This window comes from Hemitrygon akajei, unplaced genomic scaffold (assembly GCF_048418815.1).
Source record: "Hemitrygon akajei unplaced genomic scaffold, sHemAka1.3 Scf000047, whole genome shotgun sequence".
In the NCBI taxonomy this organism is placed as follows: Eukaryota; Metazoa; Chordata; class Chondrichthyes; order Myliobatiformes; family Dasyatidae; genus Hemitrygon; species Hemitrygon akajei.
In genome coordinates, this window is record NW_027331933.1 from 2,298,662 (window position 1) to 2,323,950 (window position 25,289).

A 25,289-nucleotide genomic window follows, 5' to 3' on the forward strand; every position below is an offset into this window, starting at 1 on the left:
AAGATGGTCATCACTAATCAAATCTCACTGAGTTTCTCAGGTCTTGTTGAATTTATTGCCAAGATGCACAAGTACGGGAAGGTACAGGGACAGAGAACACTGACTTGTGCAGCATCGCAGGCAAGTACTTTTCAGATAACACACGGAACACAAATTATACGATTCTCTGTCAGTAACAATCTATAAATATGTTTTATGGTCATTATCAATATGTAAAATACATTGTGTCATGATCAATATTAAAATGTGCTTTTTGTGTCAATAACAGACTTGGAAATGTTGAATATGCTCCCTGTCTCCATTCCTCCTATAATCCACAACCAGCTCCCTTTGTTTTGTTACAATGAGGGAGAGGTTGTTTTCTTGTCGGGGTGATGACTTCTTCTCTGTAGGCTGCCTCGTTATTATTTGAGATCAGGCCAGTCAATGTAGTGTAGTCAGCAAATTTAATTAGCAGATTGGAGCTGTGGGTGGCGACACAAGTCATGGGTGCACAGAGAGTAAAGGAGGGGGCAAGGAGTCACCCCTGTGGGGGTATATGTGCTTAGGGTCAGAGAGACAGGAGGTGACGGAGCCCACTCTTACCAACTGCCGGCGATCTGACAAGAAGTCCAGGATCTAGCGACAGGTGAAGGCCGAGGTCTCTGAGCTTCTTGTCGATACTTCACGCCTTCCGTATGGCTACTGCTCTGCCATGACTGCAAGGAACTGCAGAGAACATCAGAGAAACAAGCCTCCCCTCCATGGACTCTTCCTACACTTCCCCCCGCCTCGGAAAAGCAGGCCATGTACTCAAAGATCCTCACAACCTGGACATTCTTGCTGCAAACCCGCTCCCCCATCGGGGAAGAGATACAAAAGCCTTAAAGCGCGAACCACCCGGCTCAAGGACGGCTTCCTGTCTGTGGTTAGAAGCCAAATGAATGATAAAATGGACTCGACCTCACAATGTAACTCGACGTGACCCTGCAACATATGTCTACCTGCACTGCATTTTTTCTGCAGCCATAATGCTTTGTTACAGTGATTGTTTGTCATTTTCATTTTTCATTTTAGAATCTTTTTTATTGCTACATAATCTTGTACAGCTATAAAATGATACAAAACTTCAATAGATTAATATGTATGCAATTAATAAAGCTGATAAAAACTGATCGTAAAATATAAAATTGGAAATTATATATATGGAAAAAAAGGAAACCCATCTAACTAGGGGAAAAAAAACCACTAACTACACACATTTGACCATCATCTAAATATGAAAATAAGAAACATCAACCGCCATTTCATTTTTATAAAAAAAAATTGTAAGGAAACCATACAGAGTAATTCAAATTAAATGATACTATTTGGCAAATGAACCACATCTTCTCTCAAATTCGAATCGAGGATCAAAAGTTCTACTTCTATGTTTTTCCAAACCTAAGACATAACATTCCTTGAGAAAACCTTTCAATTAATGTAGGGGAAGAAATATCTTTGTATTTTAATAAAATAGCCCTTCTTGTCAGTAGTGTAACAAATGCAATTACATGTTGATCTGAAGATGAAATACCCTGAATATGATATGGAACTATTCCAAATAGAACAGTCAATCTATCAGGTTGTAAATTAATTTTCAGAGCTTTAGAACTTGTAGAAAATAAAGATTTCCAAAACGATTTTAATGAAGTACATGACAAGAACATATGTGACAACGTAGCTACTTCAGTTTTACATCTATCACAACATTTGTCTATACAAGGAAATATTTTAGATAGTCTCTCCTTTGTTAAATAATAACGGTGAACAATTTTAAATTGAATTAAACGATGGTGGGCACATACAGAAGAAGAATTTAAGTTTTTCAAAACTCGAAGCCAATCATCATTAACAAAGGCCATATGAAGTTCTCTCTCCCAATCTTATTTAGTCTTTAGTGATAGGTTCTCTTTTTGTAACAAAAATAAATTATAAATTCTGCTAATGGAACCTTTCACTAAGGGATTCGATTTCAAAATGTTATCCAACAAATCAGATTCTTGTAAATATGGAAACTTATGTAGATATTGCTGTTAAAAATGTCCAATCTGAACATATTGCTGAAAATGTGTATGAGCGAGAGAAAATTTGTTAAATAACTCTTCAAAGGTCATCAATCGTCAATCACAAAATAAATCTGTAAACGAATGGATCCCTTTATTTTTCCATAGGAGAAAAATTGGGTCAGTTGTTGAAGGTTTAAATGAAAAGTTTCGATATAAAAAACTAGACAACTTAAATCGTTTAAAATTTTTTTAAAAAAACGAAACTGAACCCAAATCCGTAGGGATTGTTTAATAACCGGGTAAAGATTTAAATTTGAAATTTTAGAGAGCTGTAAAGGTAATGGAGCTCCTAAAATTGAAGTTAAATAAAATTGTTTAACAGCTTTTAATTCCAAATCAACTCATATTGATTTTTGGTTCTTATCAAGCCAATGTAACCAAAAACATAATTGTCTAATATTCACAGCCCAATAATACAGTCTTAAATTAGGAAGTGCAAGTCCACCATCTTTTTTGAATTGTGTAAATGATACTTATTAATTCATGGTCTCTTATTGTTCCAAATATAGGAAGAAATAAGAGAGTCAATTTGATCGATTTTTTTTAGTTAAAAAGATGTGTATATTTTCGAAAATATATAAAAATCTAGGTAAAATCATCATTTTCACAGCATGAATACGACCTATTAAAGAAAAATTAAGTGGATTCCATCTAGAAAATGGCTGCTTCATGGAGTCCATTAAAGGAACTATATTCGCTTTATAGAGATCTTTATATTTTTTAGTAATTATAATACCTAAATATCTAAATGTATTAACAATTCTAAAAAGAATATCATCATAAATACTAACATGGACATTTAATGGAAACAATTCGCTTTTATTCAAGTTAATTTTATATCCTGAAAATCTACCAAAATCTTTAAGTGTTTCCAAAAGATTAGGAATTGATTCCTCAAGATCTGAAATAAAAACCAAAAGATCATCTGCATAAAGAGAAATCTTATGTATGGTTCCATTCATAGAGATACCAAGAATATTTTCAGCTTCACGTAGTGTTATAGCTAAATGCTCCAATACAGAATTAAATAATAAAGGGGTTAATGGACATTCCCGTCTAGTGCCAAGAGAAAGTGAGAAAAAAAGAAGACCTGCAGTTATTAGTAATGACAAGCTCAAGGACTTCTTCCTGTCTGTGGATATAAGCCAAATGAATGATAAAATGGTCTCGGCCTCACAATGTAACTCGACATGACCCTGCACCATATGTCTATCTGCACTGCACTTTCTCTGCAGCCATAATGCTTTGTTACAGGGATTGTTCTGTCGTATATCAGCTCAATGTACTGTTGTAATGTATCGATCTATGTGGATGGTACGTCAGGCAAAGTTATCACTGTAGCTCAGTACGTTATGAGAATAAACAAATTCCCCATTTTAATTGTGTGGAAATTTTAGACAGACTGATTTTCTGCTCTGGAACCACAGAAGGAAACTGAACTGTTTTCATTTTTGAACTGAACTGTTATCCAGCCTTTCGTTATAGCTCATGCCCTCTAATCCAGGCAGTATCCTGGGAAACCTCTTCTGCGCCCTCTCCAAAGCCCCGACAGCCTTCCGTGAATGGGGGCGACCAGAACTGCATGAAACACTCCAGATGTGGTCTAACTAGTTTAATAAAACTGTTGTTACTAACTGTGACGTTTTAGAAACGAACCAACAACAATAGAATTCACACTGGAGTCTGGTTTTGATGTTAAAACCACTTTCTTTATGAGTATCTACTTGTCATATAGTAACTTAACGAAGTAAAGGATAGTTTACACTGTTAAGTGCCTATATGTGTAAATATAACTACCAGACTATCCACCCTGAGGAAATAAATCTCAGAGTCTCGAGGTGGTAAAGTAGGAAAGTTCAGTAATCCACGGAATAAATGACGGGAAAGAGATATTTGTAATCCAGGGTGAAACGTAGAGAAACGGCCGTTACTTCAAAATACCGTCGTCGAAGTTCTTATCCGTTGAATCCGTCCACATACGAGTTATCAGCGAAAATGACCTGTCACAGGAATACCGTCTTCCAGGGGTTACCGCACAACATACCCAGGCAAGGGTTAACACAATATATTCCAAAATCCATTCCTATGGATTATACGAAGTGACAGCCACACACATTCGTTGTGGTTCCGTGTACCGATGATCAACCCACTCTTGTGGGCATAGGAGAGTTCCAAGCCTCAGCTGCGTCTAACTGAAGCGATCAGCTTTTCCAGTCTCTCTCTCTCTCTCTCTCTCTCTCTCTTTAGACTGGCCGACTGCCTGTCTGCAGATCGCTCTCTCTCACTTATGGTTCAGGCCACAGTTGGCGCCGTTAGCCTGTGACTGACGTCATAGCCCCGCCTCCTTGGAGTCTGCGATCCCTCTGATCATCGACACTGTTCAGCAGTTGTTTGGGATTCGGCGGATCAATGTACTGTGGTCAGCAAATCTAATTAGCAGATTGGAACCCGCCACTGCAGCCCCACAGTGCACTATGTACTGATTGTAAAGCTACGAAATTGCATGTGAATAGCCTCCCCTCCCCCAACTCCACTCTTTCTGCGTCAGCAGCAGACTGGGACATCTCACATCTCGCTGCCTCCGCCAGGACATTAAACTGTGAACAACTGTGGTCAGGGACTGATCTCTGGGGTACTCCAAATGCTACCTCCTTCCAGTCTGAAAACGACCCACTCATCCAGACACACACCACCGGCAGTTTATCGATCTCCAACGAAAAAGCCTAATCACCTACTCCTGAGGGTCAATACCATTGCTGACTCTGAGTTTACCACCGTCAAATGCCAGGAGGGACATAATATTCAGAAATTCTCTAGTCACAGCCATGTAAATAAAATGTGATCTCTGTGGGTGTGTGGCGCATGCTCAGAACGCGAAGGAGACAGACAAACTGAGCCAAGTCACAGACTGATGAAGGGGAGGAATGATCCATTTTGATACACAGAGCGAAGCAGAGAGTTTGATATTGTGCCTGGTGCCGAGACTGCGGTCAGTTTGAAGATGAAGTATTATTCCTCCAAATTGTTTGGAGCTGTGACAGGGTTTTTATCAGAAGGCACCATGGAGACTAAAATTATCTGAGTTGAAATGTTGTCCTTCCCCTCATGGCATTGCATGGAGTAGACGTGCTTCTCGAACAGCTTCGTTCTTTTTAAGTTACTGAATCCAATCTGCGTTGATGTCTCGTGCTAAAACTTCTGGAAAAAAGAAGAGGATCCTTCTGTGACTGTGGAAGCTATTGCGGAGCTAATTCGGAAAGCTCAGAGCGAAACGTCTGAACCACATTCGGATGTGTGTTTAAAGGTTACCACAGAGCTTAAACGAATGGAGATTCTGCTGCAGACTATTCAAAACACTTTGCAGGAACAGACTACTCAGATTCAGGAACATGAAGATGCTGTAACGAGACTTGATACTAAGACGGATGAGTTGGGGAAGTTCGGAGATAAACAATCGAAAATCGTTGAATCTCTAAGACAAAAGATTGTCGCCTTGAGAATAGATCAAGAAGGAACAATATACGAATTTTGGGTCTTCCTGAGTTGGTCGAAGGCAATCGACCTTCAGAATTTTTTGCAAAGCTCTTGGCTCGTATGTTTTCTGACGTTTTGGAGACTCCGCCTAGAATAGACCGGGTACACCGAGCCCCAGTGTTTAAATCCTCTTCTCAGCAGAAACCTCGACCTGCGATCATTGCGTTTCTTGAAAAGAAAGGTTACTATAATTCGCCATCTCGTCGGTTAGGTATGATTAACTTTGAAGATGATAAGATAAGGCTGGTCGTTGATTATTTGCCCGGGGTATTAAATGAACGTTTTAAGTATAAGAAAAAAGTCATGGCTGAGTTATATAACAAAGGCTATAAACCTTCACTAAATTACCCCGCTCGCCTCAGGAACATTTTGAAAAATGAAATGTTGCCCTTCATCCACTTACAAGCTTTGTAAACGTTTAACAGTGTAGAAAAGTCAAAGGATCTGTGTATAGGAATCCCAACCACAACAGCTCGTTAGTTCCGCTGTATCTGTCAGTTCACCAGCGCTTGAATGCCGCCGATCCTTGAATGTGGAGGCGGAGATGTTGGAGAAGACAGTGCCCCACGCGCTACAAGGAGAGCCCGAGCACGTGTCCATGTCCGTGATCTGATTGGATACATTGCCATGACGTTGGTAGCAGTCTGACGTCATTAATCGCAGATACACCAACAGCTTCGCTCTGGGAAGCGGCCGTTCACCTGCTCCGTGTGTGCGAAGACACTCATTCAGTTAACCCACCTTGTGATGCTCCGGTGAGTTCACAATAAATAGAGGCCACATTTCTGTCCGGAGTGAGCAAAGAGTTTTACTCAATCATCCCAGCTGCTGCAACACCAGCAACTTCACATCAGGGAGGAAGTTCAAATCAGCTCCGTGTTAAATGTTTAACCATCACGGTGACTGAAGGCAGCTGCAGGTTCATGAGGGACTGTTACTGTCAGATTCTGCAGTTCTTGCGGCTGCTCATCGCACCCAGGACTGAACCCTGGTCACTGAGCATTGGAGGAGTCTGATCTGCTGAAACTAGACTGGCGTTTAATATTGTGTATCTGTGAAAGATAAATCAGTTCTGTATCAAATCCCGTGTCTCAGGTACTTACTGTCTCTACCACACTCACATTGTACACTAGAGAGGCCGCTCGGCCCATCTGGTCCCTACCCAAGTTTCTGTTTCATATCAGTATATGCCGTTCCCCTCTCACTCTCCAACTAGTTACCACTCTGTGGGATAGGAGATTTCCCTTGAATTTCATAAAATCACAGAAATCTACAACATATTACCGATGCTTTGGCCCAGAATGTTGTGCTGACCATGTAACTTACTCTAGAAACTGCTCAGAATTACTCTTCCGCATAGCCAGCTATTTTCCTAAGCTCCATGTACCTATCTAAGAGTCCCTTAAAAGACTCTATTGGATCCGCCTCTACCACCGTCGCTGGCAGTGCATTCCACACACACACCACTCTTTGCTTATAAAAACTCAGCTCTGACATCTCCTCTGTACCTACTTCCAAGCAGCTTAAACCTATTCCCCCTCGTGTTAGCCGTTTCTGCCCTGGGAAAAAGCCTCTGACTATCCACACGACCAATGCCTCTCATCATCTTATACACCTGCATGAATTTCCTGCATGATTTTCTCCAGGCTGAACGAAGCTGGTTAAACTCCTTCTTCCCTGCTCTTTTCAACGTTTTGGGTCATTTTCACCAATTTTAAAGGACTGTGCCTCAGACAGCTGGGTTGTTGGAATTGTTACGTACCAGCAGCAATAGATCACTAATGGAGTCTGGTTTCGATGTTAAAACCACTCTCTTCATTAGTATCTGCTACAAATATAAAAGATTAAACAAAATAAACAGAAGTTAACAGTGTAATGCGTATATATAGCTCCCGAACTAACAAGCTTGGGAAACAATGCTTAAAGTCTGCAGATGGTAAAGTGGAAAAGTTCAGTAATCCACGGAATAAGTGAGTGAGAGGAGAGATTTGTAAATCCACACGAACTTGTGGAGAGAAGGCAATTACGAAGAATTCCACACACATTCCACGTTGGGTAAACGAAGTAACAGTCGCCGAAGATCTTATCCGTCGATTCGTTCCGAAATCCACTTAGAAATATCGCTAGATGACAGTGACAGGAATATCGTCTTCAGGTGGTTACCACAGAACACCCCGATTCCAGGTAAGGGCCAACAAAAGTGATACCACAGGATACTCCAGCAAATCCACACATATGGATGATACGAAGTGACAGTCACACATCCGTTGTGCACTGCATGCCGATGATCAACCCAATCTTTTGGGCATCGCAGTGACAAGCTGAAGTCTCTCACACTCTCTCTCTCTTCCTCTCCCTCTCCCTCTCTCTCTCCCTCCACTCCCTCTCTCCCCTCCCCTCTGTCTCTCTGTCTCTGCTGCAGGGCGAGTGTGACGTCACAGCCCCGCCTCACTCAGACACTTAAAGCGACACTCACAGTAAGCGAACCTGCGGTCTCGTAACAGAATGCGCCTCAAAAGTCTGACAGCAGACTAGCGATTGAAACTTCGGTTGTGCAGAATCAGAAACCAAAGTGTTGCCAGCCTGAGTCAGGCTTTGGGGCTCCAGAGAGAGATGGGGTCTAGAGTTTACGAGGAGGAAGAGGAGGAAGAAACAGACCAGCAGGATATGGCTACAAAAGGAAGATCAGAAAAATTTGGAAACTGGTTGACCCCCCAAAAAATGGTTATTTTCTGCAAAATGCTTGTGGAAATCAAAAGATCAGGCAACAATTGTGGAGAGGAATAAATAAATAACGTTTAGACCGAGCCCCTTCAGCACGCTTAGGCTGTGTACTCCGCTGCTTAGTTGCTGCCTGAACTGCAGAGTTCCTCCAGCATTTTGTGTGTGTGCGTCTCTGTATTTCCAGCAACTGCAGAATCTCTTGTGTTTTATATCTGCATTTTACTTTGGCATTAGATACACGTTGATATTGAGTATAGTGTTTATGTGAGCCGCTTCCTGCGTTAAAAGAGCTGCAGATTTTTTCTATACACCCGAAAAAAAAGAGATATGGACATTGATCCGGTGCTTCAAGAAATATTTAATGGCACCGTTATTACCCATAAGGCCCTCCGGTATAAATTTTTATCAGGCGCTGAAGCACTGATGAACTGCGCAGGCGTCGGGCTGACGACGTCACCGAGTGTCACGCATGCGCACAGTACACAAGGCCTTGAAAATGTCTGTTGCAGGTAAGAGCGATTCTCCGTATTTTTATCTTAAACACCGACTTCGGGATAATTCTTCTGAATTTCGGACACCGTGGCCAGCAATCCCGGGACAGTCCTGCCCTCTTCCCTCTCTCTCAGCCCCACGATCCGTACACGGACCCCGGGGAGCTTCCGGTTGATGAGGGAATGGGAACCGATGGATCTCTCGGACAGAGCTGAGCTCCAGCTATCTAAACGCAAGGATTAGGAACTGGGAGAAAGGGAACAAAACTTATCAATCACCCATCTGTGGACACTTTCTGGAGGTCCAAGATTCGTATGTTCCACGACCGCTGGACTAAGTGTGTAAATGTAGGAGGGGACTATGTTGAAAAATAGATGTGCTAGATTTTCTAAAATTGACTCCTTCTACCTGAGGCCACAAACTTATCTATCACCCCTTTTATATAGGGAAAAGCAGTATAACATTAGATGATCATCACCATAAGATGAAAGTTTAAATCTTAGCCTTTGTTTTAAATTAATATTTAGTCTTACCTGTGATTTGAAAATAGGAATCTGGGCTAAATTACCAAACATAAAGTATGGTGAGGTACAGTGCTAGCATTGTAGATTAGCAAAGATTCTACTTTGGGTTGGACTTCCAGAGCACACTTACTGGATATCCACAGGACAGTACTGGCAAAGACTAAGACAGTACATTCAAATAGAATTAGAAAGGAAATGAGAGGGAATTTTTGCAGTGATGCAGGGCAAGAGAAAAGGATTGGAGTTGAGAGGATAGTTCTGATTGATTATCTCCTTTCATGCCAACAATAATTTTATAATAATTATTCTGTGATTCTGTGTGAAGCTTTCCCTGGTCATTTGCCACCTCTTCTTGTGATTCTGCTGCTAAATGTGAAGACATGGAGAAGTGAGTTTATAATTATGCCATCGAACTGGTTGTAAGAATGGACCACACCTATTGGTCCTCATTTGCTTTATTCAGAGCCTTGTCAATAGCATGAATAACTGAATAAACATTTCATTAGAACGGGGTAGATTAAACTGAATACATAGGATCTTTAAATTATACCCTTTCCCACTTATTATTTTCGCTGGAAAAGAGATGTTGAAATTCTAAGTAATCCTGACTAAAGTGTAATATGGTTTTAAAAAAAGCCCAAGGTCAAATAAGTGTGAAACATTTGTAGAGCATTTTATAGGAAGGGACATTAAAGACATTCATCATTCATGCTGATTTTTCCTCCCAGCACTGCCGCAAATACACAAACCACCCCACCTCCCTTCAGATCTACTCTGGGCTGTGCCTGATGAACCAGTCAAGATTAGCAGTTCACCATCTGTGGGAAAAATTGAATACAAATACCAAATAAGGTTGGGATGTGTACATTCGTCTCCCAATTTATGATGTAGGAGCTGTTAGCTAGTGAACTTACAAGTTTGCTTCAGGGAGTTAAGCAACTTAATTTTAAACAATAGCATGAATTGATAAATGTTACCAATTTTAAATAGCAAAAAGTTTAAAGTTTTTCTTTTCCTGGGAAAAAATAAAAGGGGGAAAAAGAAGACTTTTGGTCTGAAGTTTGAATAGTGTTATGATGTGGCTGCTTTTTTCGAAAGAAAAGAACAAAAATTGTAGTTATCTAAATGCAGAAAGGTTAATCCTACATTCAATGTGAATTACGATTAAGAGATCCAAGAGAATGTTAATAAAATAATGTAAATCCAATTAATTGTTTAAATCTACATTATACATTCAAAAATGCATTTTAGGTAGCTCAACACCTCATGCTGGTCAATCAGGTATCTCTGCTCCCTTTAAACTTGCACGTTTCTGTTTCCCAGATGTTTTTGAAACTTACTTTGACCTTATTTTCTGAGCTTCTTTTAAACTTGCAGGTTATGTGGAACACATCATTCTATAATGTGATGTCTAAAAACAGTGATTTGGAAGTGAGGTATGATGTATTAATATGAGAACATCTAATAATACAGAAAATCTGCTAGTCCGACACCCAAGACCCAACCATGGCAGGTTCACTAAGTTTTACTGTGGTTAGTCACAGGTTTGGAGGGCTGTCGCCTGAAAGTAATAATCATTAATCACCATCAATGTTACATAGTTCACACTAAAAATAAAAGCACAAGGGAGAAATCGGCCTCTGCAGCACCTTTTTTTTTAGAGCGCTCAGTGGTTCATTTGAAATCAGGTCCAGAATTTACCTGCACTTCTGATGGGAAAACTGTTGGATGTGTTTCTGACAAACATACACCCAAAAAATGTTATGAGTCAATGCACGAAGTTGGCTTAGGCTTCTCATTTCAGCCACAGTGGTGTCCTCCTGCCTTTCCAATGTTTCCACTTCTTTGGGATGTGTCTATCACTCAGCTTCCGAATTGCTCCCAGAAACTCCAGCCATTGCTGCTCCGTTGTCACTCCTACCTTTCCCCTTCCAAACAAGTTTGGCCAGCTTCTCTGTCACAGAAACATGGAGAAGTTCAGTGGAGAAACAGGCTATTTGGCCCATATAGTCAATGCCAAAAACATTTAAGCTCTCTAATGCAACTACCTGCACAGGGATCATCACCCTCCATACCCCTACCATCCAGGTACCTGTCAAACTTCTCTTAATGGTGAAATCGAGCTCATATTCACCACTAGTGCTGACATCTCATTCTACACTCTCACGACCATTTCAGCAAAGAACTTTTCCAAATGTTCCCATTAAATTTTCACCTTCCCCACTTACCATGACCTCTGGTTGTCGTCCCACCCATCCTCAGTGGAAAAAGCTGCTTGCATTTACCCTATCTATACCCTCATAATTTTGTTTACTTCTAACAAATCCTCAAAGCAATGTACAATTTCCTTGTTTATGCTTAGAGCCTTTTTTAGGTGTATAAGATGATGAGGGGCATTGAGTGTGTGGATAGCCAGAGGATTTTTTCCCAGCGTTAAAATGGCTAACAGGAGGGGGCATAGTTTTAAGGTGCTTGGAAATATATGCCGAGGGGATGTCAGGGGTAGGTTTTTTACACAGAGAGTGTTGGATGTGTCGAATGCACTGCCAGCAGCGGTTGTCGAGGCGGATACAACAGGGACTTTTAACACTCTCTTAGATAGTTACATGGAGCTCAGAAAAATAGAGGGCTATGCGCTAGGGAAACTCCAGGCAGTTTCTAGAGTAAGTTACATAGTCAGCACAGCACTGTGGGCCAAAGGGTCTGTAATGTGCTATAGATTTCTATGATTCTATGAAATTCAAGGGAAATCTCCAAACCCACGGAGTGGTGACTAGTAGTGAATAGTGGGAAAGTTACTGGAACGTATGTGCAGGAACCGGAAATATAAGTATTTGGATAGATGTGGACTGATTAAGGATAGACAGCATGGCTTTGTGCATGGTAGGTCATGTCTAACCAATCTTATAGAGTCTCTCGAGGAAGTTATCAAGGAAGTGGATGAAGGCAAGGCAGTGGATGTTGTCTACATGGACTTTAGCAAGGCACTTGACAAAGTCTCATATGGAAAGTTGGTCAAGAAGGTTCGGTCACTCAGCATTCAAGATTAGACAGTAAATCGGATGAGACACTGTCTTTGGGAGAAGCCAGAGTGTGGTAGCAGATGGTTGCCTCTCTGACCGGAGGCCTGTGACTAGTGGTGCGCCACAGGGATCAGTGCTGGATCTGTTGTTGTTTGTCATCTATATCAGTAATCTGGATGATAGTGTGATTAACTAGATCAGCAAATTTGTGGACGACACCAAGACTGGTGGTGTAGTGGACAGTGAGGAAGACTATCATGGCTTGCAGTACGAACTGGACCAACTGGGAAAATGGTTTGAGAAATGGAAAATGGAATTTAATGCAGACAAGTGTGAGTTGTTGCACTTTAGTATTACCTACCAAAGGAGGTCTTTCACAGTGACTGGTCGGTCACGGAGGAGTGTTGTAGAAGAAAGGGACCTGGGAATACAAGTCCTTAATTCACTGAAAGTGGTTTCACAGTTAGAGATGGAAAGCAAGATTTTAGCCCAATGGCCTTCATGAACAAAAATACTGACAACAAAAGGTGGATGTTATGTTGACTTGTAGAAGACATTGTTGAGGCCTAATTTGAAGTATTGTGTGCAGTTTTGGTCACCAACCTACAGGAAAGATGTAAAAGAGTTTGAAAGAGTTCAGAGAAAATTCACAAGGATGTTGCCAGGTCTGGAGGACTTAGGTTAGAAGGAAAGATAGAACAGGTCAGGACTTTATTCCTTGGAATGTAGAAGATTGAGGGGAGATTTGATTGTGATAGAGGTAATTGCAAGCTAGATTTCTCCACTGCGATTGGGTGGGACTACAACCAGAGGCCATGGGTTAAGGGTGAAAGGTGAAATGTTGAGTGAACATGAGGGGAAACTTCTTCACACAGATGGTCATCTGGGTGTGGAATGAGCAGCCAGCACAAGTGGTGCATGCGAGCGCAATTTCAACATTAAAGAGGTTTGTATAGGTACCTGGATGGTAGGAGTGTGGGAGTGGGCAGTTTAAATAGTTCAGCACAAACTAAATGCCCAAAGGGCCTGTTTCTGTGTTGTACTTTTCTACAAGAACCTGAAATATTACAAAAATTCACTCTAACCCCTTTTAACAGCTGTGCGGACCAACCATTAATCTCAGCAGGAATTTTTTATATGGTGTTAAAATTGTGGCACTTTAAGTTAATAACACATAAAAGAAGATCCCAGCTTCACGTGAAGAAAGACAATTTGCGTGAGACTGTTTCAGTTACTGTGGCGCCAGGCAGCCATGCTGCTCAGCAGGAACAGGGAATAGTACCAATGGAGAGAGTTAAACTGAGCCAGGTCACAGATTGGAGATGGCAGAAATGCCCCATTCTTATAGAAACAGGAAGAGCATCAGGGAATTGATGGTCATTCCAGATACCAGCACTCTGCCCAGTCAGGATATGGTTTCTCTGTCCAACTTGGGTTGAACCTCACTGTAACAGTGTGATACCAGATTACACCTTGACAACTCAAGTGATCTCATCTGAAATGTTGTCCTAAACCCATTGATGGATTTTGTAAACCTTTTTACAGGTTAAAAATCAGAAGGAATTTGTCTCCAGGAATCTCAAACACAGCACACCAGTTTTGTTGTCTCTGTCTGGATATTTAAGAGGTGGAGCAAGGGATTCAATCGACCATCCTTCCTGCTCAGACTGTGGGGAGGGATTCACTCGGTCATTTGACCAACTGGCGACCCGTCATTTTACACAGGAGAAAGGCCGTTCACCTGCTCAGACAGTGGGAATGGATTCACTCGGTTATCACAATTGAAGGTACATCAGCAGATCCACACTGGGCAAGACCATTTAACTGTTCTGTGTGTGAGAAAGGATTCAGTTGGTCTTCCCACCTGCGGACACACCAGTCAGTTCACACTGGTCAGAAGTTGGTCGTCTGCTGAATTTCTGGGAAAGGATTCACTTAGTCATCTGACCTAATGGCTTACCAGCGAGTTCACACCGGGGAGAGGCCGTTCACCTGCTCAGTCTGCGGGAAGAGATTCACTCAGTCATCCACCCTACTGGTACATCAGCGAGTTCACACTGGGGAGAAGCCGTTCACCTGCTCAATCTGTGAGAAGAGATTCACTCACTCTTCCACCCTATTGAAGCACCAGCGAGTTCACACTGGGGAGAAGCCATACACCTGCTCAGTCTGTGGTAAGAGATTCACTGAGTCATCCAACCTACAGAGACATCAGCGAGTTCACACTGGAGAGAAGCCATTCACCTGCTTAGTCTGTGGGAAAGGATTCACTGAGTCATCCAAACTACAGGTTCATCAACGAATTCACACTGGGGAGAAGCCATTCACCTGTTTAGAATGTGGGAAAAGATTCAGTGAGTTATCCAGTCTACTGAGACATCGGCGAGTTCACACTGGGGGAAAAGCCATTCACCTGCTCAGAATGTGGGAAAGGATTTACTGATTCATCTATGCTACAGAGTCACAAGCGAGTTCACACTGGGGAGAAGCCGTTCAACTGCTCAGTCTGTGGGAGGAGATTCACTCGGTTATCCAGCCTACAGAGACATCAGCAAGTTCACACTGGGGAGAAGCCGTTCATCTGCTCAGTCTGTGGGAAGGGATTCACTCAGTCATCCACCCTACAGAGTCACCAGCGGGTTCACACTGGGGTGAAGCCATTCACCTGCTCAGTCTGTGGGAAGGGATTCACTCAGTCATCCACCCTACAGAGTCACCAGCGGGTTCACACTGGGGAGAAGCCGTTCATCTGCTCAGTCTGTGGGAAGGGATTCACTCAGTCATCCACCCTACAGAGTCACCAGCGGGTTCACACTGGGGAGAAGCCGTTCACCTGCTCAGTCTGTGAGAAGAGATTCACTCACTCTTCCACCCTATTGAAACACCAGCGAGTTCATACTGGGGAGAGGCCATACACCTGCTCAGTCTGCGGGAAGAGATTCACTCAGTCATTCACCCTACTGGTACATCAGCGAGTTCACACTGGGGAGAAGCCGTTCAACTGCTCTGTTTGTGGGAAGGGATTTACTCGGTTATCCCACCTACAGAGTTATCAGGGAGTTCACACTGGGGAGAGGCCGTTCACCTGCTCAGTCTGTGGGAAGGGATTTACTCGGTTATCCCACCTAGAGAGTCATCAGCGAGTTCACACTGGGGAGAGGCCGTTCACCTGCTCAGTCTGTGGGAAGGGATTGACACAGTCATCCCACCTACAGAGTCATCACCGAGTTCACACTGGGGAGGAGCCATTCACCTGCTCAATCTGTGAGAAGAGATTCACTCACTCTTCCACCCTATTGAAGCACCAGCGAGTTCACACTTGGGAGAAGCCATACACCTGCTCAGTCTGTGGTAAGAGATTCACTGAGTCATCCAACCTACAGAGACATCAGCGAGTTCACACTGGAGAGAAGCCATTCATCTGCTCAGTCTGTGGGAAAGGATTCACTGAGTCATCCAACCTACAGAGACATCAGCGAGTTCACACTGGAGAGAAGCCATTCACCTGCTCAGTCTGTGGGAAAGGATTCAGTGAGTTATCCAGTCTACTGAGACATCGGCGAGTTCACACTGGGGGAAAAGCCATTCACCTGCTCAGAATGTGGGAAAGGATTTACTGATTCATCTATGCTACAGAGTCACAAGCGAGTTCACACTGGGGAGAAGCCGTTCAACTGCTCAGTCTGTGGGAGGAGATTCACTCGGTTATCCAGCCTACAGAGACATCAGCAAGTTCACACTGGGGAGAAGCCGTTCATCTGCTCAGTCTGTGGGAAGGGATTCACTCAGTCATCCACCCTACAGAGTCACCAGCGGGTTCACACTGGGGTGAAGCCATTCACCTGCTCAGTCTGTGGGAAGGGATTCACTCAGTCATCCACCCTACAGAGTCACCAGCGGGTTCACACTGGGGAGAAGCCGTTCATCTGCTCAGTCTGTGGGAAGGGATTCACTCAGTCATCCACCCTACAGAGTCACCAGCGGGTTCACACTGGGGAGAAGCCGTTCACCTGCTCAGTCTGTGAGAAGAGATTCACTCACTCTTCCACCCTATTGAAACACCAGCGAGTTCATACTGGGGAGAGGCCATACACCTGCTCAGTCTGCGGGAAGAGATTCACTCAGTCATTCACCCTACTGGTACATCAGCGAGTTCACACTGGGGAGAAGCCGTTCAACTGCTCTGTTTGTGGGAAGGGATTTACTCGGTTATCCCACCTACAGAGTTATCAGGGAGTTCACACTGGGGAGAGGCCGTTCACCTGCTCAGTCTGTGGGAAGGGATTTACTCGGTTATCCCACCTAGAGAGTCATCAGCGAGTTCACACTGGGGAGAGGCCGTTCACCTGCTCAGTCTGTGGGAAGGGATTGACACAGTCATCCCACCTACAGAGTCATCACCGAGTTCACACTGGGGAGGAGCCATTCACCTGCTCAATCTGTGAGAAGAGATTCACTCACTCTTCCACCCTATTGAAGCACCAGCGAGTTCACACTTGGGAGAAGCCATACACCTGCTCAGTCTGTGGTAAGAGATTCACTGAGTCATCTAACCTACAGAGACATCAGCGAGTTCACACTGGAGAGAAGCCATTCATCTGCTCAGTCTGTGGGAAAGGATTCACTGAGTCATCCAACCTACAGAGACATCAGCGAGTTCACACTGGAGAGAAGCCATTCACCTGCTCAGTCTGTGGGAAAGGATTCACTGAGTCATCCAACCTACTGGTTCATCAGCGAGCTCACACTGGGGAAAAGCCATTCACCTGCTCAGAATGTCGGAAAGGATTTACTGATTCATCTACGCTACAGAGTCACAAGCGAGTTCACACTGGGGAGAAGCCGTTCATCTGCTCCGTCTGTGGGAAGGGATTCACTCAGTCATCCACCCTACAGAGTCACCAGCGAGTTCACACTGGGGAGAAGCCGTTCACCTGCTCAGACTGTGGGAGGAGATTCACTCGGTTATCCAGCCTACAGAGACATCAGCAAGTTCACACTGGGGAGAAGCCGTTCATCTGCTCCGTCTGTGGGAAGTGATTCACTCAGTCATCCACCCTACAGAGTCACCAGCGAGTTCACACTGGGGAGAAGCCATTCAACTGCTCAATCTGTGGGAAGGGATTCACTCAGTCATCCACCCTACAGAGTCACCAGCGAGTTCACACTGGGGAGAAGCCGTTCACCTGCTCAGACTGTGGGAGGAGATTCACTCGGTTATCCAGCCTACAGAGACATCAGCAAGTTCACACTGGGGAGAAGCCGTTCATCTGCTCCGTCTGTGGGAAGGGATTCACTCAGTCATCCACCTTACAGAGTCACCAGCGAGTTCACACTGGGGAGAAGCCATTCAACTGCTCAGTCTGTGGGAAGGGATTGACACAGTCATCCCACCTACAGAGTCATCACCGAGTTCACACTGGGGAGGAGCCATTCACCTGCTCAATCTGTGAGAAGAGATTCACTCACTCTTCCACCCTATTGAAGCACCAGCGAGTTCACACTTGGGAGAAGCCATACACCTGCTCAGTCTGTGGTAAGAGATTCACTGAGTCATCCAACCTACAGAGACATCAGCGAGTTCACACTGGAGAGAAGCCATTCACCTGCTCACTCTGTGGGAAGGGATTCACTCAGTCATCCACCCTACAGAGTCACCAGCGAGTTCACACTGGGGAGAAGCCATTCAACTGCTCAATCTGTGGGAAGGGATTCACTCAGTCATCCACCCTACAGAGTCACCAGCGAGTTCACACTGGGGAGAAGCCTTTCACCTGCTCAGTCTGTGGGGAGAGATTCACTCGGTCATCTGATCTACAGAGTCATCAACAAATTCACACTGGGAAGAAGCTGTTCACCTGCTCAGAATGTGGGAAGAGATTCACTCAATCTTCCACCCTACTGAGACATCAGTGTGTTCACACTGGTGAGAAGCTGTTCAATTGCTCAGAATGTGGGAAACGGTTCACTCTGTCATCCCACCTTCTGGAACACCAGCGAGTTCACACTGGGGAGTGACCGTTCCCCTGCTCAGACTTTGGGAAGAGATTCACTCGCTCATCCGACCTACAGAATCATCAGCGAGTTCACACTGGAGAGAAGCCATTCACCTGCTGAGAATGTGGGAAAGGATTCACTCAGTCATCCCAACTACTGGCACACCAGTCAGTTGTTATGAATCCCTCTGTTTTGTTTGCTGTGGACAGTCATTTTAAGAGAGAGAGTTTAAGAAGATGAATCAGTCTGACTTGCAGCTTGTTTACATCGCTCGCAGCTTGTTTAGTTTTAACCGAGGACACAGACACTCAGAGTCAGATGGAGACGAATGAGGAAAAATGGAAGGATCGAAACAAGGGAACCAGTGGCCAAGGTTCACTGTTTGGAATTTTCCCATGCCCACAAGGGTAGGTTAATTATCGATTCAACGCACATCGAATGTATGGTTGTTACCTTGTTTGATCTATAGGATTGGATCTGATTTGGGGTATCCTGTGAAGACCACTGATGTGTTAACCCTTGCCTGGGTGTGGTGTGGTAATTCAGTTGAAGATGATACGCATTGTGACAAGTCACTTTGGGTGATAATTAGTATGTGGATTTGGAAGGACGACAGATAAAATCTACAGTGACTGTTCTCTTGTTTTACCACCATGGAACCTGTGGAATTCGACATAATTGCCTTCTCTTGACATTTACCCTAGATTACAAATATCTCCCTCTCATCACCTATTCTGTGGTTGAACTGAACTTTTATACTTTACCATCTCAAGACTCCAAACCTTGTTTCCCCCAAGCTCAATAGTTTTGGAGTTATATTTACACACATAACACTGTTAACTTTTGTTTATCTTGATTAAGTTACTATATTATAAGTAAACTCTTATAAAGATAGTTTTAACATCAAAGACAGACTCCAGATGTAGTCTATTGCTGCTGATTCGTTTCTAAAGCGTTACGATTCATAACAAAATTGGGGCCTGCGTCCGGGATATGAACTGCAAAGGGGTATAGTCATTAATTATCGATTTAATTGGGGAAGTTCCTTTTGATTTATTTGTGTGTGGAAAATCAGCTGCAGTGGATGCTGTTAGATGTCTGGAAGCACCAGCCTCTGAGGCATTAGAGGACGCCAGAAGGATTGAGTTGTTGAGCCTTGCTAGAAGGTTAAAACTTGCTAAGGTGAAATTGACAATGAGGAGGGCCCAGATGCAGAGGATAACAGCTGACCATTATATATCTGAGGGTGTGTTTAAAGTAGAGGAGTTGGAGGTGTTTCCTGAAAGTAAACCTAGTGAGGAGCTCCAGTACAAGTGAGAAAAATTAAAGATGGAGTTTGCGGAAAGGCAGAGGCAGTTTGAGGCTAGGGAGGCAGAAAATCAGAGAGGAGGCAGAAAAGCAGAGGGAGGAAACAGAAAGTCAGAGGCTGTTCGAGCTGGAAAAGATAGATTGCAGCAAAGGGGTCCAGCGTTAGACTCTGGTGATAAGTTTGAGGCTAGTCTGGAAGTTAAAATGATACCTCCATTTGATGAGGCAGAGGTTGATAGGAGTTCTAGGCCTCATATGGAACCAGTGATCATTAATGGAGAATGAGTGGAGCAGGTTAATACCTACAAGTATCTGGGAGTACAGTTAGACGAGAAGCTAGACTGGACTGCCAACACAGATGCCTTGTGCAGGAAGGCACAGAGTCGACTGTACTTCCTTAGAAGGTTGGCGTCATTCAATGTCTGCAGTGAGATGCTGAAGATGTTCTATAGGTCAGTTGTGGAGAGCGCCGTCTTCTTTGTGGTGGCGTGTTGGGGAGGAAGCATTAAGAAGAGGGACGCCTCACGTCTTAATAAGCTGGTAAGGAAGGCGGGCTCTGTCGTGGGCAAAGTACTGGAGAGTTTAACATCGGTGGCTGAGCGAAGGGCGCTGAGTAGGCTACGGTCAATTATGGAAAACCCTGAACATCCTCTACATAGCACCATCCAGAGACAGAGAAGCAGTTTCAGCGACAGGTTACTATCGATGCAATGCTCCTCAGACAGGATGAAGAGGTCAATACTCCCCAATGCCATTAGGCTTTACAATTCAACTGCCAGGACTTAAGAACTTTTTTAAGCTATTATTAATGCTTTTTGAGTTAGTTCTTACTGAGTTAAGTATTGTATGCAATTAGTTTTTGCTACAACAAGTGTATGGGACATTGGAAAAAAGGTTGAATTTCCCCATGGGGATGAATAAAGTATCTATCTATCTATCTATCTATCTATCTATCTATCTATCTATCTATCTATCTATCTATCTATCTATCTATCTATCTATCTATCTATCTATCTATCTGATAAATACTTACAGCATTTTGAGAAAATTGCTCAGAGATTAAAGTGGCCAAAAGAGGGTTGGATCTCTTACAAAGTGTAATTAAGGGTGAGGCTTAGCAAGACTATTCTGCTTCCTCAGTTGATTAAGCAGCTGATTATGACTTAGTGAAACAGGCTTTGCTCAAAGCTTATGAATTGGTCCAAGAAACATACCGGCAAAAGCTTAGAAATTTGAGGAAATCTGTGAACCAGGCTTATATGGAATTTGCTTATGAGAAGTTTGTGTGTTTTGACCGCTGGTGCACATATAAAATATATATGATGATTTTAATAGCTCGAAAGAGTTGGTTTCAAAGGAAGAATTCAAAAGGTGTGTCCCTGAAGACAGAAAGACGTATTTAGATGAAAAGGTTGCTGCCACTTTGTAGGAGTCTGCTAGATTAGCAGATGAGTTTGCTTTAACTCATAAGGTTAAGTTTACCCAGAATAAGAGCTTCCAAAAGAGTAGCAGGGATCACCAGGGTAAACCAGAAATTAAAGCTGGGACTAGTGACAAGAGTAAGGATGCAGGGAAGCAGTTGAAGGAGAAATATTCTGGTCTTACTTGTTACTATTGTAAGAAAGCTGGTTATATTATGGCTAATTGTTCCATCCTGAAGAAGAAAAGGGAAAAGGATTCAGTCCCAAATGCCTGTGTTCAGTCTGTTGAAGCACCTATAAACCCACAGGGTTCTGAACATTCTGTTGAGGCTCAGTTAAGGACCGAGAGGTCTGACCGAGTTAAGACGGGATTCGATCATTTTATGTCAAATGGGTTTATATTAGTAAATGAAGGGTCAACCCCGGTACCAGTGAAAATTCTTCGAGTTACTGGGGCTTCTCAGTCACTTATATTAGACAGCGTTCTAAAGTTTGGTGATGAGACTGACACTGGTGAGGTAAATCTTATTAAAGGCATTGGGGACGGCATGGTTTCCGTGCCATTGCACAAGGTAAGTTTACAGTCAGGGTTGGTTTCAGGACCTGTTAAGATCGGATTATGCTCCAGTTTACCGGTGGAAGATGTTACTTTGCTGTTAGGGAATGACCTGGCAGATGGTAAAGTTGTTCCTGCAGTGCAGTTGACAACTAAGCCAACCGCTGACGACCCACAGATGGATTTTAACATTTATCCTTCCTGCGCAGTAACTCGAAGCATGGCTAAAAAGTCTGCCGACATAGACGGTTCTGTGCAGCATGATTCTGATACCCATGATAGCCAAAATCGGGATTCAGGTTATGATAACTTGTCAGGGAATTTCTGCCTTCATTGTTTCAACAGGGGTCAGGTAGTAAGTCTGATGAGAAAGATTTATCCCTGTCTAGGAAGGAGCTTATAGCAGAAGAGAACCGAGACCCTGAGAGTGAAGCTTTGAAAGAAACAGCTCTCTCAGATGATGAGATTAAGAAAGTGCCAGTAGGGTATTATCTCAAGGATGGAGTGTTAATGAGGAAGTGGAGGCCACCTGCTATACCAGCGAGTGAGGAATGGGCAATTGTTCACCAAGTTGTAGTTCCTAAAGTTTATAGGGCTGAAATTTTAACTTTGGCCCACAATATGCCCTTAGGTCGATATTTTGGAGTGAATAAAACTGTAAACAGGACTATGACATAATTCTACTGGCCTAATTTGAGGAATGATGTTGTGACCTTTCGCAGAACCTGTCACACTTGTTAAGTTGTGGGTAAACCTGATCAGGTCACCCCAGTGGCCCCATTGTGGTTTATACCTGCATTCAGGTGAAATGCAATAGACCGTATGAAATAGTCTCTCAAATTAATGATGTGAATTATGTTATTAAAACACCCGACCGACGTAAACTAACACAGGTGGTACACATAAATATGATAAAGCTTTATTTTGTCAAGCAGGCACTATCTGTGAGCGTTGTTGTCAAAACGTATGAATCTGGCAACCCTGAAAATGAAACAATTGACTCGTCTGAGAATTTTCACAAGCCAAACGTGGTCCCAGTTAGGCTAATGAACTCGGTTGTTCCAGAAAACATTGATAACAAGTTGGCTCATCTGCAGCCAAAGCAACAACAACAGCTGAAGGAATTAATTCTGATGTTTAAAGATTTATCTCTCGATGTTCCCAGGCAAACCACGGTCGCAGTACATGACGTAGATATTGGTCAAGCCAAACCGATTAAACAACACCCATATTGCATGAACGTAGAAAAGTGTAAATTAGCTGAGCAAGGAATTGAATATATGCTTAAAATGGTATTATTAGTCCTGCAACATCAGATTGGAGCTCACCCTGCGTTATTGTGCCCAAACCTGACGGTAGTGTTAGATTTTGCACTGATTATAGGAAGGTAAATGCAGTAACAAAAACAGATGCCTATCCCATCCCTAGGGTAGATGATTGCATCGATAAGGTTGGAATAGCTAATTTCTTACAAAGATAGATCTGTTGAAAGGGTATTGGTGTGTTCCATTGATGAACAGAGGGAGAGAAATTTCTGCATTTGTGACAACATCTGGATTGTGTGAATACAGTGTTTTGCCTTTTGGAAGGAAAAATGCTCCAGTAACATTCCAGAGAATGATTGATTCTGTAATTCGAGGGTTAGAACACATAGATGCCTATACTGATGACTTAGTCACAAGGAGTGGCACTTGGGAAGAGCATATCTCTGCAGTAGAAAAGCTGTTTGACAGGCTTTCCCAGGCCAGCCTTACAGTTAACTTGGTTAAGAGTGAATATGGCCATGCCACTGTGACCTGGCTTGGCTATGTTGTAGGTCAAAGCAAGTTGGCTCCTGTTCGGGCAAAATTCCAGGCAATTTCTCAAGTTCCTATTCTGACTGGTAAGAAGGCTCTTAGAAGGTTTCTGGGAATGGATGGATATTACCGTAAGTTCTGTAAGAACTTTGCTGCTATCGCTCTTCCTCTGACTAATCTCCTGAAGAAGGGTGAAAAATTTGTCTGGACTGAGCCCTGTCAGGAGGCATTTGATTGATTGAAAGTTATTATTTGAGATTAGGCCAATCAATGTAGTGCTGTCAGCAAATTTAATTAGCAGATTGGAGCTGTGGGTGGCAACACAAGTCATGGGTGCACAGAAAGTAAATTAGAGGGCCAAAGAGACAACCCTGTGGGTTATGTGTCCTGAGGGTCAGAGAGACAGAGGAGATGGAGCCCACTCTTACTTCTTGCTGGCGATCTGGCAGGAAGTCCAGGATCCATCTACACAAGGCAGGGTGAAGGCCGAGGTCTCTGAGCTCCTTGTCAATACTTCACACCTTTGTATGGCTACTGCTCTGCCCATGACTTCAAGGAACTGCAGAGAACATCAGAGAAACAAGCCTCCACTCCATTGACTCTTCCTGCACTTCCCCTCCCTCGAAAAGCAGGCCATGTACTCAAAGATCCTCACAACCTGGACATTCTTGCTGCAAACCCGCTGCCCCATCGGGGAAGAGATACAAAAGCCTTAAAGCGGGTAACACCCGGCTGAAGGACGGTTTCCTATCTGTGGTTATAAGCCAAATGAATGATAAAATGGACTCGGCCTCACAATGTAACTCGACGTGACCCTGCACCATATGTCTATCTGCACTGCACTTTCTCTGCAGCCATAATGCTTTGTTACAGTTATTGTTCTGTCGTATATCAGCTCAATGTACTGTTGTAATGTATCTATCTGTGTGGATGGTAGATCAGGCAAGATTTTCACTGTAGCTCAGTACGTGATGATAATAAACAAATTCCCTATTTTAATTGTGTGGAAATATTAGACAGACTGAGCTTCTGCTCTGGAACCTCAGAAGGAAACTGAAATGTTGTCATTTCTGAGGAAAGCAAATATATGGAAAATCCTTCAATCTCACATTACTATCTGCAGTAACTGGGATCAGGTGACCGGTGGTGAGTCTCCCATATCAATATCAGAATCAGGTTTCATAGCACCGGCATATGACATGAAATTTGTTGTCCCTGCGACAGCAGTGGAATCTAATTCATAATAATAGATTTTAACAATTGTGATTTAAAATAAGAATATAAATATCACATAGTTAAATTATATAAATAGTACAAAATTAAAAACGATGTAATAAACTATTTTAATTGTTTGGAACTATTTGACTGACTGGGTTGTTGCTTTGGAAATTGTGGAGTGAAGCTTAACTGAACTGTACACATTTATGAGCAGCTCAGAGAAGTAGAAAAGGCTAAATCCTCACATAAATGGGTCAGACACCCAGAAACACTCAGCGAGTTCAAACTGGGGAGAAGCCGTTCACCTGTTCAGAATGTGGGAGGAGATTTACACAGTCATCCCAACTACTGAGTCCTCAGCGAGTTCACACTGGGGAGAAGCCGTTCACCTGCTCATTCTGTGGGAAAGGATTCACTGATCCATCCACCCTACAGAGACACCAGCGAGTTCACACTGGGGAGAAGCCATTCACCTGTTCAGAATGTGGGAAGAGATTTACTCAGTCATCCCAACTACAGAGGCATCAGCGAGTTCACACTGGTGAGAGGCCATTCACCTGCTCAGAATGTGGGAAGGGATTTACTCAATCTTCCACCCTACTGAGACAT

At 43.2% G+C, this 25,289-nt stretch overlaps 1 protein-coding gene across 1 annotated transcript; it reads left to right on the top strand.

Moving 5' to 3' along the window:
- The first annotated feature begins 5,412 nt into the window (after positions 1-5,412).
- On the top strand, positions 5,413-18,600 carry LOC140720796 (uncharacterized). Its single transcript, XM_073035643.1, is given in 5 exon segments — positions 5,413-5,679; positions 14,348-14,674; positions 14,928-15,791; positions 15,949-17,788; positions 17,957-18,600. Coding segments are annotated over 5 exon segments (3,744 nt in total). The 3' UTR covers positions 18,403-18,600.
- The last annotated feature ends 6,689 nt before the right edge of the window (positions 18,601-25,289 follow it).